The 14,913-nt window shown below is 34.7% G+C and overlaps 1 protein-coding gene across 2 annotated transcripts in view; it reads left to right on the top strand.

The window, feature by feature from the left end:
• LOC135216878 (paired box protein Pax-6-like) overlaps positions 1 to 14,913 on the top strand; it is a 192,448-nt gene that overhangs the window by 43,309 nt on the left and 134,226 nt on the right. Inside the window, exon 3 of one of the 2 annotated variants that reach the window (XM_064252399.1) lies at positions 10,343 to 10,372. In XM_064252399.1, coding sequence (XP_064108469.1) covers positions 10,343 to 10,372 — 30 coding nt within the window. Of the gene's footprint in view, positions 1 to 10,342; positions 10,421 to 14,913 lie in introns of both variants that reach the window. The other variant, XM_064252398.1, reaches the window with a different exon arrangement.

Here is a 14,913-nt window from a genome sequence, read left to right as displayed (position 1 = left end):
CCAGACTACACCCCCCCCCTCCTCCCCCCCGACAACACTACCCTCCTGTCCATGCCCATCGACCCCTCCCCCATCCTACTGGACGCCCTCTACCGAGGGTCACCCTCTGTTCTATAATCATAGGATTTTATGTGATTAGACTCTCACAGAAATAGTCCCAAACAGGTATATATTTTCCTTTGGATATTTATCTTCATCCTTTTTCTAAAGTGACGGTAGGGGGGATGGGGGATGGTGGGATGGGGGGATGGTGCTGGAGGTGGGCGCTAACGGAAGGGATGCGCGTGTGTACGTTTTATCTTTCATTTACAGTATAATTTAATTCTTTAGACATGCCGGCTTTATTTCATGTTGTGAGTCTCGCATTTTTACATATTCGGCAACATATATATTATATAATATTTATAATTTATAATCATTTATAATATATTATATACATTTATAATCATATATAGTTATATACGTATATTATATAGTATATATATATATATATATATATATAATAGGAGCCCATAAAAAGGACCATACCCATAGAGAAAAAGTACTATATTTCAGAGGATGTTGTCTCCCTCTTCAGTCTCTGAAATATAGTACTTTTTCTCTATATTTTGGTGTTTTTATGGGCTCCTTTTATTAGATATATAAATATATATATATATATATATATATATATATATATATATATATATATATATATCTAATAAAAGGAGCCCATAAAAACACCAAAATATAGAGAAAAAAGTACTATATTTCAGAGACTGAAGAGGGAGACAACAGTCTCTGAAATATAGTACTTTTTTCTCTATATTTTGGCATTTTGGTGTTTTTCCTATAAGGGCTACCTTTTATAGAGATATATATATATATATATATAATATATATATATATATATATATATTATATACGTATATAATTATGATTATAAATATTAAAAAATTTATGATATATATATAAAATAACACAGAATAATAATAATAATAATAATAATAATAATAATAATAATAATAATAATATAAAATCACCTTCTCATCTCTGTGATTCTATATGTCACCTCGGAAGCGAGCGAAAGCGAGCCATCTTCCCTGCTTCCTTTGTAGATTCCGCAGATGATAATGGGCTGCTGAAACCAGGTGGATTTAAACTTGAAAGTTCCAGCTGAAGGAGTCTCTCAAGGATCTGAGAGAGATTTACGGAGGACGGGATGCCTCCTCATCCGTTCGCGTCCGAGTTCGTGTCTTCGCCAAATAAGGCGCTTCAAGCAAAACATCGCTTGAAGTATATTGGAATAACTCCTCTTTTGTTTAACATATACAGACATGAGGATCTGTTAGCAGAGCGCGTGACTTACCGCCAACCCTCCCCGATTGATTTATTGTTATTGATGGAAATAAATATAACATAGCACAAGCCGCCTTTTCAGAAGCAGCTGGGTTATCTAGCACAGTCAATTGACTTCTCTCTTCAGCCGATTTGATAAAGCTTCGGACTTAGTATTTAAGCAATTCTCTCTCCGTTGCATCACCAATGAAAATCAAAGATGAAAAAGGGTAAAGTCAAATATATCCGAATACCTAAAACTACATAAAGCTTTTTATGTATTTGTTTACTGTTTTTAACTGTATAATTTTCAATTTTTCGCTTCGCTGACCGCTATGTGTTTTTTTTCTTTCTTGTTCCTATTATCTACAAGAGTTTTGTGCCAGCATTTACTCCCTGCTTTTGTTTCTAGTTTTCTTTGTTTGCCTCGTGTGCTCAAGAATTTCCAACCTTAAAAATGAGCTTCTATTATTTGTCCATTCAGCAATGTCTACATTTTAACGATGTTAAATCTCTCTCTCTCTCTCTCTCTCTCTCTCTCTCTCTCTCTCTCTCTCTCTCTCTCAGCCCGGAGACGCTATATATCTTGATAACAATCAAAGGAATACCTCCAACGTGAAGAGGTTTATCTCGTGACCGTAATCTTCCAGATGGGGAAAACATCGGCTATCATTAATCCGACTAAAACCTCTGGTGGTGTAGTGGTGTTACAGGACCTCACCACGTCACCCTCTCTCTCTCTCTCTCTCTCTCTCTCTCTCTCTCTCTCTCTCCCCGCACCCTCCTGCTGCCTTCACCTCTTTACAACCTTCCCCTCCTCCCCTTCTCTCTAGTTCCCTTCCCGGATGCTAGGCTCAAATGATTGTGATGGTGGAGAAGAGAGAGAGAGAGAGAGAGAGAGAGAGAGAGAGAAAGACTAACGTTATAGGTTTTCGACCTTTTTCATGAGATATTCTTGCAACTCGTGAGAATGAGAAGAATGTAGAGTTACATGGCAAGGCAGAATGGATGCAAATAATGCATATTCTGAACTTGTTTATCTTCTGCAGACCGGTCAGAGTTCACTTCGGTAAGCCAGATAACTGATTTTGTTAATAATGTAATGTCTTAAAGATCCGACAATAATATAGTGTAACAAAATGTCTTGAATCGGAAGTGTTCATTTCGTTCTCATGTTGAAATCTGTTGGTAAAATAAAATTGACATCTTTCATTCCAATCAGATTTAAGGTTTTGGAAAGTTTGTGACAAAGAATATTTTCATGAGAAATTTTCGCCTTCTTTTGTTCAGGATTTTTGAAAAAACAAAAAAAAAAAAAAAAACTGCGTGTGTCTATGCAGAACACCAGCTGATAAAGCATTTATAATTAACTGAGTGACTGGTAAGTTTGTTTGTTTATTATTTTACCTTCCTTGTTTTATCTGTAGGTATACACCTAAGTCATAATTCTTTCGCGTTGCTCGCTTAGAAGATCTAAAAACGTGTAAAAAGGAGACAGGTCGCTGCTTCTCGGACAGAGTAGATGGGAAAGTGAAGAAGGTAAGGTGAAAGAATGATAAGTAAGTCGTGTCTTCTTAAGCGTTTACTCTTGCACCATGATAAGAACGCAAGTCTTTAGGATCTCTTGGCATACTTGTATAATCATAATACAGGGAAAGTGTACGATTTTACCTGTTATTATCACTAACCTTACAGCCATTTTAGGTGATGTTGATGTTTGTAGTCGTATAAGTGAATTACTTTGTTATATGACCTGTGAGGTGATTGCAATTTAGGTTTTCATGTTGACATGTAGCCGAAAGTGTAAACGGAAAAGCTAAATATTAAGTTAATAAATTGTTCTTTGCCATAAACTTCCTCACTTCCATCACTGAAAGTAGATATCCTAAGAATATAAATTCTTGTTAAGAAAGAAAATCTCCAAAAGGCGCATTCAGCGCAATGTGATGAAGAGGGCTCGCTCAAACAACTGTGCATATCAAATGCGTCCGTCAAGTCATAGTAATCTGCTAATCACCGTGTCTAACGACCCAAACAAGGAAAATATGGGGGAACAATCATGTCACGAGGGTGATTATAGGCCGTAATCTTCCTACGGGACAAGATAACGCAGAGGGCTGGATGCCAACCCGCTGTTCACACTCTCTGATCCCTATCTATCGAAACTCCTATTTGAACCTCGTCCCCTCCCGAACCGCCCCGCCCCCCCCCCCCCCCCCACCCCTTCCGTCCTGGGCCAGGGTGCGTCGTGTCTGGCCTAAGACCGCCAGCGCTTTTCGCTTTCAACTGTTCCGTTATTGACTCTACAGGGCTTTTTTGCAATGACTTATCTTCATTTGTTATTAATCATGGGCAGTGGTTACACACACATACACTTGCATACATACATAGACACACACACACACACACACACATATATATATATATATATATATAATATAATATATATATATATATATATCTTTCGAAATAAGGGATGGAGAGGTAAAATAAGACAGCGGTCACTGTCACAGTCAGACATGAAATGCTAAACTGCACGAGGATGAGCCGCCCGTGTAATGTGTGTCTGTGTATACACCCTCATATTCTGCGGTGCTATTCCTCCTAGTAATTTCAAGATATTTATTCTGTTTTAGATTATTACGCTGTTAGTATATTGCTCGTTTATCTCTTTTTTTTTTTTTCCTTTCTTGTGTATGGCATTAAAACAGCGACTTTTTTGTGTGCACACAATTATGTTTTTGTGGGGATAGTCATAAAGTTTTTATTAATTAACAGTGCAATATTCTTATTAAAGTGGAATAAATAATGTGAAAATTACAGTGATATGAAGATTACTATATATATATAGATACACACACGTACACACATATATATAATATATAATTTCAATTTAGGATTTTTCCATTTCTTTAATATATGTATTTTAATCAAATCTTAAAATACCTTCTCTCTCTCTCTCTGTCTTTCTCTCTCTCTCTCTCTCTCTTTCTCCACTTCTTATCACCTTCACCCTTGTGGTGTTGTGTCCGATTCCCTTCTCTCCCCCCCTAACTCTCCCCTCGGCCGTCCATATCTCAGCTATTTCCCCTCAGTATCCTCTCGTCATTCCCCTTTTCCCATTGTGTCCTGCCAAATTCGCTCGGGTTGCGCCAATTTCCATTTTCGGCTTTTGGACAGAAATTCTTGGTGGACCATTTTATTCCTTGTGCCTAAATTCTGTGTACATGTTTACTCTTGGTGTACGCACACACATACACACGCATTTTATATATTATAATATATATATAAATATAATATATTTATATGAATATATGTATATATAAAATAATATATATACATATATATATATATATATATATATACTATATATATATATATATGTATATATATATGTATATGCTTAAAAAATCACAGTAGATGCACGTGACTTCATAAATAAAGCGAATACCACGGGAAAATGATAGTCAGAAATCCAAGCGCTTACGTCTTTATTCAGACATCGTCAAGTAGCTCCTTGACGATGTCTGAATAAAGACGAAAGCGCTTGGATTTCTGACTATCATTTTCCCGCGGTATTCGCTTATATATGTATGTATATATATATACATATATATATATACATATATATATATAAATAAAGGTTTTTAGTAAAGGGTCCGAATAGGACCGAAAGTACTCGGCCAACTCGTTTTTTCATTTTTTTTTCCTTCGTGGCAAAAAAACCTTTATTTATACATAGCATCACGTTTTATATACTTCGTGATCAAGTTATTCTATATATATATATATATATATATATATATATGCATATGTATACATATATATATGTCTTCAGTTACATCATTGCTAAAATATCTCCGTCGGACACTGCGTCATTAGCTAGTCGTTACTTTATCACATTCATTGGGCCCATTTCGTATCAATTTACAAAAAAAAATACTTTCTGCCTTTTACTTCTACTTCGTCCGACAATTGATCAACTAAACGGAGTCTGTGCCAAGTCTTAGTTGGAGCTGTTTGCTGAATAAAACTCAGAAATTGAAGTTTTACATCGTGTTAGTGTTTGATTCACTCATTTTGAATAGAACTAGATTAATCAACAAACTTAAAAAAGCCACTGACACTGAAAGTTTATAAAAGCAAGTCTTTTGTTTTAGAACAGTTTCCATTGTTGTTTCCGAATGAATTTGAAATGAACGAAGGTATGCTATAACACCAGTAAAAAGAGTTCTCAGTGATAATTACTGCATTTCCGAGAAAATCAGCCGACATTGCTAAGAAACTTTTGTGCGGAGCTAGACAATGGATACTGTCCGTAATGGCTGGTCGAAACAAGAAAAAAAGCTCCTCACAGTTTATTCACAAAATACAAGCATTGGAATTGAGGTATGTTAATATCTATGTTTACAGATTCTATTTAAAAGCACCAAGTTTGAATTAAATCTGTTCGTTATTTATGATATTATTTCTAATGATCCCTAAATACAGCTTATTGAAATTGACAGCAAATATGTAATCTTTTAATATGTTGACCGAGTAAAAGAGCATTTATTCTTTTATAGCCTACGAATGCAGTTGGAATTTAAATTAGTCTAAATTCCCACATGCTATTTCTACCCTCAGTTAGAGGACTACATAAATACTCTGATAATGGGACTCTCTGTCATCATTCATAACCCTAATTCGAGTGGTTGTGTTGTTGCTCATTTTCCCTGCCGCTGATATTTTCTTTGTTTATTCAACTGTTCTTTTATATAATGAATATGCTAAAAGAAGGATATGTTCACGGCTTGTCCGCAGTCGTTCAACAGAGCAGGCATATGTCAATGGCTATTGTTCAAAATGCTGGTCTCTTATTAAGAACATGAATTTAGAGCTTTTAGGTATAAACGATGAGGAAATGAATTATTCAGTCCAGCCTGAATCTAAACATTTGCGTCTCAATAGCCCGTATGTATGCCGGAGATAATTAGGTGCTTGTGATACCATTTCATGTTTAACAAATTCCATACTATTCCATAATGGTATTAATGAGTCTAGACTTGTTCAAATCTATTTTAATATCCGCTTTGACTTACTTAATCATAAGCTTCCTATTCATGTATTTTGTAACTTTTTTGTTTTAGAATAACAGCCACAAATTCGTCGACGGTGGTGTCATTAGTAAGGGTATTGTTTCTCCTTACTTATTTATTGATTGTTGCCTTGCCTGCACAGTTGCTCTACTTGGTCTTCTCTGATATGAAGCAGGATAGCTGCTAGCTTTAGCACAGACCTGCAGAGGTTCTGCAAGTGTCACAGTCGACTGAGTGGCTGGAACATTGCTGAAAATAAGACCAATGATCAGCCGATCAGTTCTACGATTCCGGTCAACGATTCGCTGTTTCTTGCCCTAAAATTTGGGAAGTACTTAACAATAATAAGCGTTACCTTCACTTACAATTGTTCTCATTTGCAGCATTTTAAAAAGTTTGCATTCAGAGATGCCAAAAAGCAATGTAGAATGGAAAAAGCTTATTTCCAGAGAGATGATGGTTTTCATGCTTCAAACCTTTGATCTTTTTGCACCTGGCAAAATTACTTGATGCAGTGTATTCTTTTTTTTTCGAAATCATGGAACTTTTGAGTTAAACCATTGTCAAATTTCTTTTTTTAATCGTTGCGTGAAATCCTTTCTATGAACTCTTTTCGTTTCTTCCATATAAAACTACATGGATTGATAATGATAATTTTTATGATTATGATAATACAATCTCGATCGTGTCAGAGTATTGATATGCTACAAGAAATTTATTGAAAACTCCTTTAAATATATTGCAACGTAGCAGGACATGAGCTCTTTTAAATAAAGGAATCGCTAAGGAAAAAATGTTTTCTGTACCAATAATCAAGTAACCTGAAAGTTGTGACATTCGTGAGGCAAAGGACAAAGTATAAAACATATTCTTTTTTTATCTAATAGACAAGGTCCATGGGACTGGTCGCCTATTCCCCTTGTAGCCCAGGCCCCTAGAAAACAAGAAAAAAAGTGGGCTTACTTAACGGCAAAGGAAGCAACAGACCTTTCTGCCCCTTAGAGGAAAGAAGGTTATAAGATGTGATTTGACAGCAATATATATACCTTGTTTCCTTGAACATTTGCCTCGAAAGAGACCTTGAACTTTTTAATAGCTGCACAGGGGTATCATTACGATCATTTGTTATTTATATACTTTCCAGTTTTCCAGTCTTGGAAATATCCTTTTACAAGAGTCGGTCGTATAATGATGTCACAGTGATTAGTGTTTTTCACAGGCACTAAGAGTTTGATTCTTATTAATTAGCTTTATACCTTTGCGTCATTCCCACATTACTTCTAAATTTGTAAGCGCGAGTCTTCCAGGAAGCTTTTCCAAGTGTTTTATATATTTTGCCCAATTTACACTTTTAAAAACAAATCTTAAAGTAGTGTTTTTCAGCATAAGAATTACACATTGTATGACATTCACTAAAAACCTTCAAGCGTAAGTTCTGGCAGAATTTCTAATATCTAATAGAGTGGTTCTGTTCTTCTCGAGTATAGGAACGAGTGGTGATAGTGGATGCAAAACATCGTTTGTCCAAACTTATTTTTGACTGAACTTTCATGAAAATTATGCTGTCACTGAGAGAGTTAAGGGTCAGTCCCGTCGCTCAGAAGGTTATTATTGCGAAATGATTTCCGAGTACGACGCAATCTTTTTTGTTGAGATTTGCAGCGCGGCATCAGTCATCGAAAATGCGGAAGAAAAGAATTTCTTCTGTTACAGCTGATAAAAAGGCTTACTCATGACAGCCATGTTACGGAATATATAATTCTTGTGCGTGGCATCCATGTTGAAGAATATGTAACCCTTATATGTGACATCCGTGATATTGAATTTATAATTCTTATTCGTGACATCCCTGTTATAGAATATACATCTCTCATCTCTTTTAAGTGACATCAACGTTATAGAATATAAAATATACCTGGCATCCTTATTCTGAAATATACAATTCTCATACGTGGTATCCATGTTTTAACCTATGAAAGTCTTATACATGTCAACCATGTTATATAGCTTGAATAATTCTTACAGGTCACATCCGTGTTTCGGCGTACAATAGTCTTATGCATAGCATTCCTGTTATAAAGGATACAATTCGTATCAGTGTCATCCATGTTTTAGCTTATTAAATACTTATACGTGCTGTTTTACCTTAGTAACTAGGTATGACGTAAGAAGGCAGTAATGTATGCTTTGAATTATGCTCTATCTTGTAAGGGCTCTAGTTTGTGCGTTCCATAAATAATTCCAAACAACCCAAAGACCGCTACCTAAGTCAACAAGAGCCACACTAATCCAATAAGATTCCAACCGAAACTTAATTATAGTTGACAAAATATAATATTGGTCTTCGCCTGTTTTGCATTTAATTCGAAACTGCTCGCTGACTGAGTTTTAGTTCAGTAAAGAGCTGTTATGCTCTTCCTTGGGAGAAGCTCTAGTCGGGTTTCTGTATAGGATATACGGCGTGCCAAAGAAAATGATTGGAATTATTCAATATTGATTCACTAATTTGTTCTGCATTGCGCCATATCGAACTTGATATATTATCATGATCTCTCCTGTAACAAATTATCATTTTCATATTAAATACTTGCATGATCTAATTAAATGAAAGAATTTGAATATATTTATAAAATACATATGAATTTTTTTATCACATCACCGTGATTCATGTACGTACATGCATTAACCAATTCGCTCTACCTCGGAATTAATATATTTTCATATAGGAAGTTAACCAAAGGGGAATTTTTTAGTTGATAACAATTTCGTCCTCTCGTGGATTCGAACCAGCGCACAGAAGAGAAATCAGGACTTCAGTGAAGTTACCGACTCGACCAACAAGTGAGGTAATAAGTTGATACCCATTCCGACCTTACAAATCACTGTCGAGGTCAGGTATTTGCAATTAGAATCGATATCCACCCACATGTGGTTCGAATCCACGAGAGGACGAAATTGTAATCAACTAAAAAATTCCCCTTCGGTTAACATTTATGAAAATATATTAACTCCGAGGTAGAGAGAATTTGATGTTAAAGGACATTTGTAGGTTAATGCTTATTATTAGATATATATAGATATATATATATAGAGATATATTATATATATATATAGATAAATTATACGGATATAAGTATATATACTATTGATAATATACGGTATAAAGAATTATAGAAGATAATTATATACATTATATAGTGAGATATATTAGATAGATTATTTATACGTAATAGTATATATAATCTATATATATATATATAATATATATATATTATATTATATTAGATATATTATATATATTATAGAATATATATATATATATAAAGAAATATATATATGATATAAATATATACGTATATAAATATTATATATATAATATAAAAAAAAATATAAATAATATATAATATTTATTATTATAATATATTTTCAAATTAAATATATAAATATTAAATTAATTATATTATATTATAAATTTATATATAATTATAAATATATATTATTATGTGTTTATGTAAACATATTCACATATATATGTGAATATGTTTATGTCCTCGGCAGGTCGTACTTGGAATGAAGTTGCGGGCCATATGTGCCATTAAACTTGCCGCAGGTTACTGATTGCGTTTATTAGCTAAATGGAGTTTTCTTTTCAGAAAAGGGACCCAAAGACGTTTATACCCCGTGAGGTCGATCTCGAGCCTTTCTACGGTGATCCAACATTCACACATAAGCATGCAAGCGCGCTCTCACACACACACATATATACTATACATATAATTTGAAACTCTATTATTATACATTTACTGTTTTGAAAAGACTACCTTTAGATAGCAAATGAGTTCACCGAAACCGTCCCTCCAAGAATGATATTTATTGTTCGTGTGTCTATTTTTCTGCTGCTAATAGAAATTGACAAAGATACTGATCAATTTTTTCTTCTATTTCAGACGTGCTCGATTACTCACTGGGACCCTCGGGTAAGGGAGCGATACCCCCCTGGTGGCCAAGGGGGGAAGGGGAGGATGGTGAGGCTGATCTGATCATTTTTGCAATTTTTTGTTGTTTTTCGTAAATCTGTATTTTTTAAGCCTTGGTTTCTCTTTGCGTTTTCATTCAGTTATGTGTTTGATTTGTAGTACCTATAAAGTCCTCTCCCTCTCTTTTAGTTTGCTTTTCTCATGTCCCTTTATTCTTACATCTGTGTTTTTATAATTATTATCATGTTTCATTTATTTGATTGCTGGATGAATTTATATCATGTAGTATGTATATTTATATGATGTGTAATGCTATGGCTTGTTCAGGCAGCGTGAATAGATACTCGTGAATGAATCTAGACTGAGAGAGGCATGAATTACGGCACAGTGCAAATAAATGTAACGATATCCACGAAAATATGAATATCCTAACGAAACCTAGATTGTCATGGAATTGATTGAATAATAAATTTTTTAGAAAATGAGATGCGAAGGATGAAAGTTGAATTGAGAACAATAATCTTGAAGTTGTTCATTACGGAAGTTTTGGAAGAAGAAAGTGAAGTAGCGAACATGGAAAGGGTAAAAGAGGGATATTGTTTATAGGGAAGAAAAATAATTTACAGTAACAACAGTAAGAATAATGAATTAAATGAGAAGTCTTATGAACTCTAGATATTAGAAACTAGGAGAAAAGAGCAGGCCAAATAATAGCTTACGCTATTATTGAATTAAAGCAGCTAGAATTGAAGGATGATTGACTGGGTTACCTCTGGAGGGGAAGGGATTATGAGGAGAGTAGTAAAGAAACTGTATAAGGAAAGAGAATGAAAAGGTAAATCGAAATTTTATCGTATATTTCAAAGTTGGCTCGGCATGATTCATTGAGCTGGGAGGGAGGCCTATTGTTAGCAGATTTCACAAACTATGTTGCTAAAGTAATGTTAAATAGTAATTGTTTATGTATGTATGTATATATATGTATATATATAAAAGCGAGGTCATTTTCATTCCTAGTAAATGTAAAGACGAAATACAGTTAATCTATCAAGACGTATATGGAACATATATGGAAGGAGCTCTCGAAGAGAGATGTACAGGTACGTGCGAAGGACTGAAAAATTAAGTTAAGGCCGGCTATGCCAAAAAGTCACAGTAAAAGTGTTTGATGAAAAATATAATAGAAAAAAGAAGACTGCAAGAGAGTGTCCACTTCTTCCTCACTGTCAGTCATGCGTTCATTGAAAAGGAAGCCTCAAAAATTGTTTAGCGTTACTTAACATCAACACAGTATAAAATGCTCTGAACAGTACAACCTTAAAAACAAATTATTAATATGGACGTGGCAGATACGATAAAAAAAACAATCGAGAAAGAAAAAGGTAATATATATTTAAGTAGACTGATTCCAGAACGCGAATTGACTTTAGCTTAATTCGTAAGATACAAAATCCGTGGTCTTGGTACACAGTAGCGTTGTTGTTCTGATAATTCATAGGAAGGTTCGACAGTATCATAAAAAGACAGGACCTTGTTAATTCATTTTCTGAGAGAATATCTTTATCTTTTCTGTAATAACTACCATTAACTTTGTAAAAAAAAAATGAAAATAAAATGCTAGTATCAGTTCATTTTTACCAAACCTTACATAACTTTTAAAATAATCGGAGAATTCTTGTAATTATTTTTTTCACTGTTATACGTAAATCAAATGACGGGCAAATCCGTTAACGATTCATTATTCGCGGATAACGAGGCTTGGAAGAAGAGAGTTCGAACTCAGTTCGTGCCTGCAGTGAAGTGGAAGAATTGAGCGTAGGTCCTCCTCTCAAGGTACCTTGGGTCTTCTGGCCATCTCTCGCTTAGATTCAACATGAGAAGCAGATACGTTCTTTAAGAATTACGGAAGACTCTCAGAGAGAGAGAGAGAGAGAGAGAGAGAGAGAGAGATGAGAGAGAGAGAGAGAGAGGAGTGTGCAATGTATTCCAAAGAGATTTGAAGCCAAAGAAAAAAAGAAATCGCAGAAGAGGAAGTTTTAGTCTCATGATGTTTGCCTCGTTCTTCCTCCTCCGCCCATTACGCTTATAACTGGAGTACTCTACTTCGCTCTCCCTCCTCCCTCAACCCTCCTCCGCCTACTTCTCATTCCTCCCACTATTACCACTTTACTAGAATCATTATAATGGAGGGACTGACACGGTGTGTCGTCAAAGGAAGTGTGGAGTGAGGTTCCTCTCTCTCTCTTTCTTCCTTTTTATTTTCTCTCTGCAACGTATGTATGTGAGAGATGTGCTCTCTCTCTCTCTCTCTCTCTCTCTCTTTCCTTTTTCTTTTCATTGTGTCACTGCAACGCACGTATTTGCTTTTCTCGTCTAACATTTAAAATCCAAAAATTTTTCGCTCATCTTTTCCATCACCTCATAATACCACGTCTTAAACTTTTTCCTTCGTCTCTCTCTCTCTCTCTCTCTCTCTCACCAAAATGACTTTAAAACGCCAGACACGACACCACTGTTCGTTACTAGGACAACACTTCCCCTTAACTCCATTTCCCCCTTTGTTATCCCTCGTTTTCAACACCCAGCTCCCTTTCCCCTCCGTGTACCTACCCGATTCCATTTCCCTCCTCCCATTCCGTGATCACTTTTCTTGCATTTGTGTGACCCTACTTCAAGGCTGAGAGCGTTGTTACTCCCCGCCGCCGCACCTTTTTGTCTATTTGGGCTGGAGTGTCCGGAGAAGGCCTCGCGGGTTACCAATAAGGATTTTTATTTGGCCCTTCATTTTGGCTGTGATTGCTTTTACTTGGATCTTTTTGTTTTCTAGGATTTAATTGCAGTTTCATTTCTCGATTTTTTTTTCTTTTGCAATAAGTTTACAACTGTTTGTTCGCGGTTTTTTTTTCTTTAAGTTTGATAATGAACAAATAATAATGAATGATGGTATTTTTTAGTCTTATTATTGTCTGAGTTACTGTGCTGTATATATTTTGTTTTCTATTCATAGAATGAAAGTTTCTTTAAGTTTAAGCTACAACAAAAATAGGCAAAATAGGCATATTAAGAAATGTTCTTGGCTGTCATCGGTTTGAATAGGAAGGTAAGATCTCACTGCCGACATTTTTCGGATTCTAATTTTCTTTAGTATGAGTTATTTGTCGGTGTTCTTGTATTTGCCTGTCTAAGATGTGTGCAGTAATTTTGCATTTACAACTCACATTATTTTTCAATTTTCAAATTCGCAATCAAAACTTTATTCACATGAATGCACTTTGCATACATATGATATAAGTAAAAAATGTAACGATAATATACGGAATCAACATTAAGTTACATTCGCTTGAACGGCCGAATAATATTACTGGATATGCATAAGTCTCATATTTCTTTCGAAAGCTTATAATCCAGATTACATGATCAAAAGCTGTCCTTGTAATCAAAAGACTTTTTTTTTTTGGTTATTTTTAATTTCTCTTTGACTTCTCGAAACTAAACTGTTTCCTTTGATATCCTGACTCATGTGAGTTTTTCTCAACCTTATGCTATGCTGGATCCTAGACATCTTTTTTTCTGTAAGTCCAGATTGCTGATAGTGTCGAGACACCTTCTAACTCCCAACTACCATACATCTGGCTGTGAGATTTTATCTCGCCATTCGTTCAATTTAATGGTTTGTAATGGTGTACTTCAGGACCTAGCGAAAATTTTTTTTTTCTAACTTCCTGTTTCTTAAGGGTGACGTAAAATGCGCGGTGTCTTCTTCTTTCGACCTTATTAGTCCCACTGTATAGCAGGGTCGGCCGCTCGAGCCAACCCATATCGCTCCTCACCACATCCATCCATCTGATCCGCTGACGGGCCCAGACTCCTCCTCGCCATCACTGACATGTTCTTAGCACTCTTGATTGGTTCCACTTCCTCTCTTCTTATTACATTGCCATAATATCTCAGGTGAGCTTCCCTAGCCTTCTCCTTGACATTACATACGCCACACATTCTTCTTATGATCTCGACTCTCCCTCCTAAAATGCTCTAGTGTATATATTATTATATATATAGAGAATGTAGATATTATTATATATATAACATATTATATAGAGAATATACAGATATATATTAAGAATAAAGATATATTACTAGATATATAGATTATTATATATATCATATTATTATAATATATATATATATATATATATATATATATATATATATATATTTATTATAAATATATATACCTATATATAACATACATATATATACATATATATATATATATTATATATATGATATATATATATATATATATATATTTGAATTTTTATCACATCACCGTGATTCATATACATGCATTAAGCTACAAATGTCCTTTAATATCCAATTCACGCTACCTCGGAATTAATATATTTTCATAAATGTTAACCGAAGGGGAATTATTTAGTTGATAATAATTTCGTCCTCTCGTGGATTCGAACCAGCGCAGAGTAGAGAGATCAGGACTTCGTTGATATTACCTAATCGGCTAACCTTGATTCATGTTCGTG

The sequence above is a fragment of the Macrobrachium nipponense genome, chromosome 6, assembly GCF_015104395.2.
Source record: "Macrobrachium nipponense isolate FS-2020 chromosome 6, ASM1510439v2, whole genome shotgun sequence".
Taxonomy (NCBI): domain Eukaryota; kingdom Metazoa; phylum Arthropoda; class Malacostraca; order Decapoda; family Palaemonidae; genus Macrobrachium; species Macrobrachium nipponense.
Note: the sequence above shows the minus strand (reverse complement) of the source record. Positions and strands in the feature narration are given on the sequence as shown.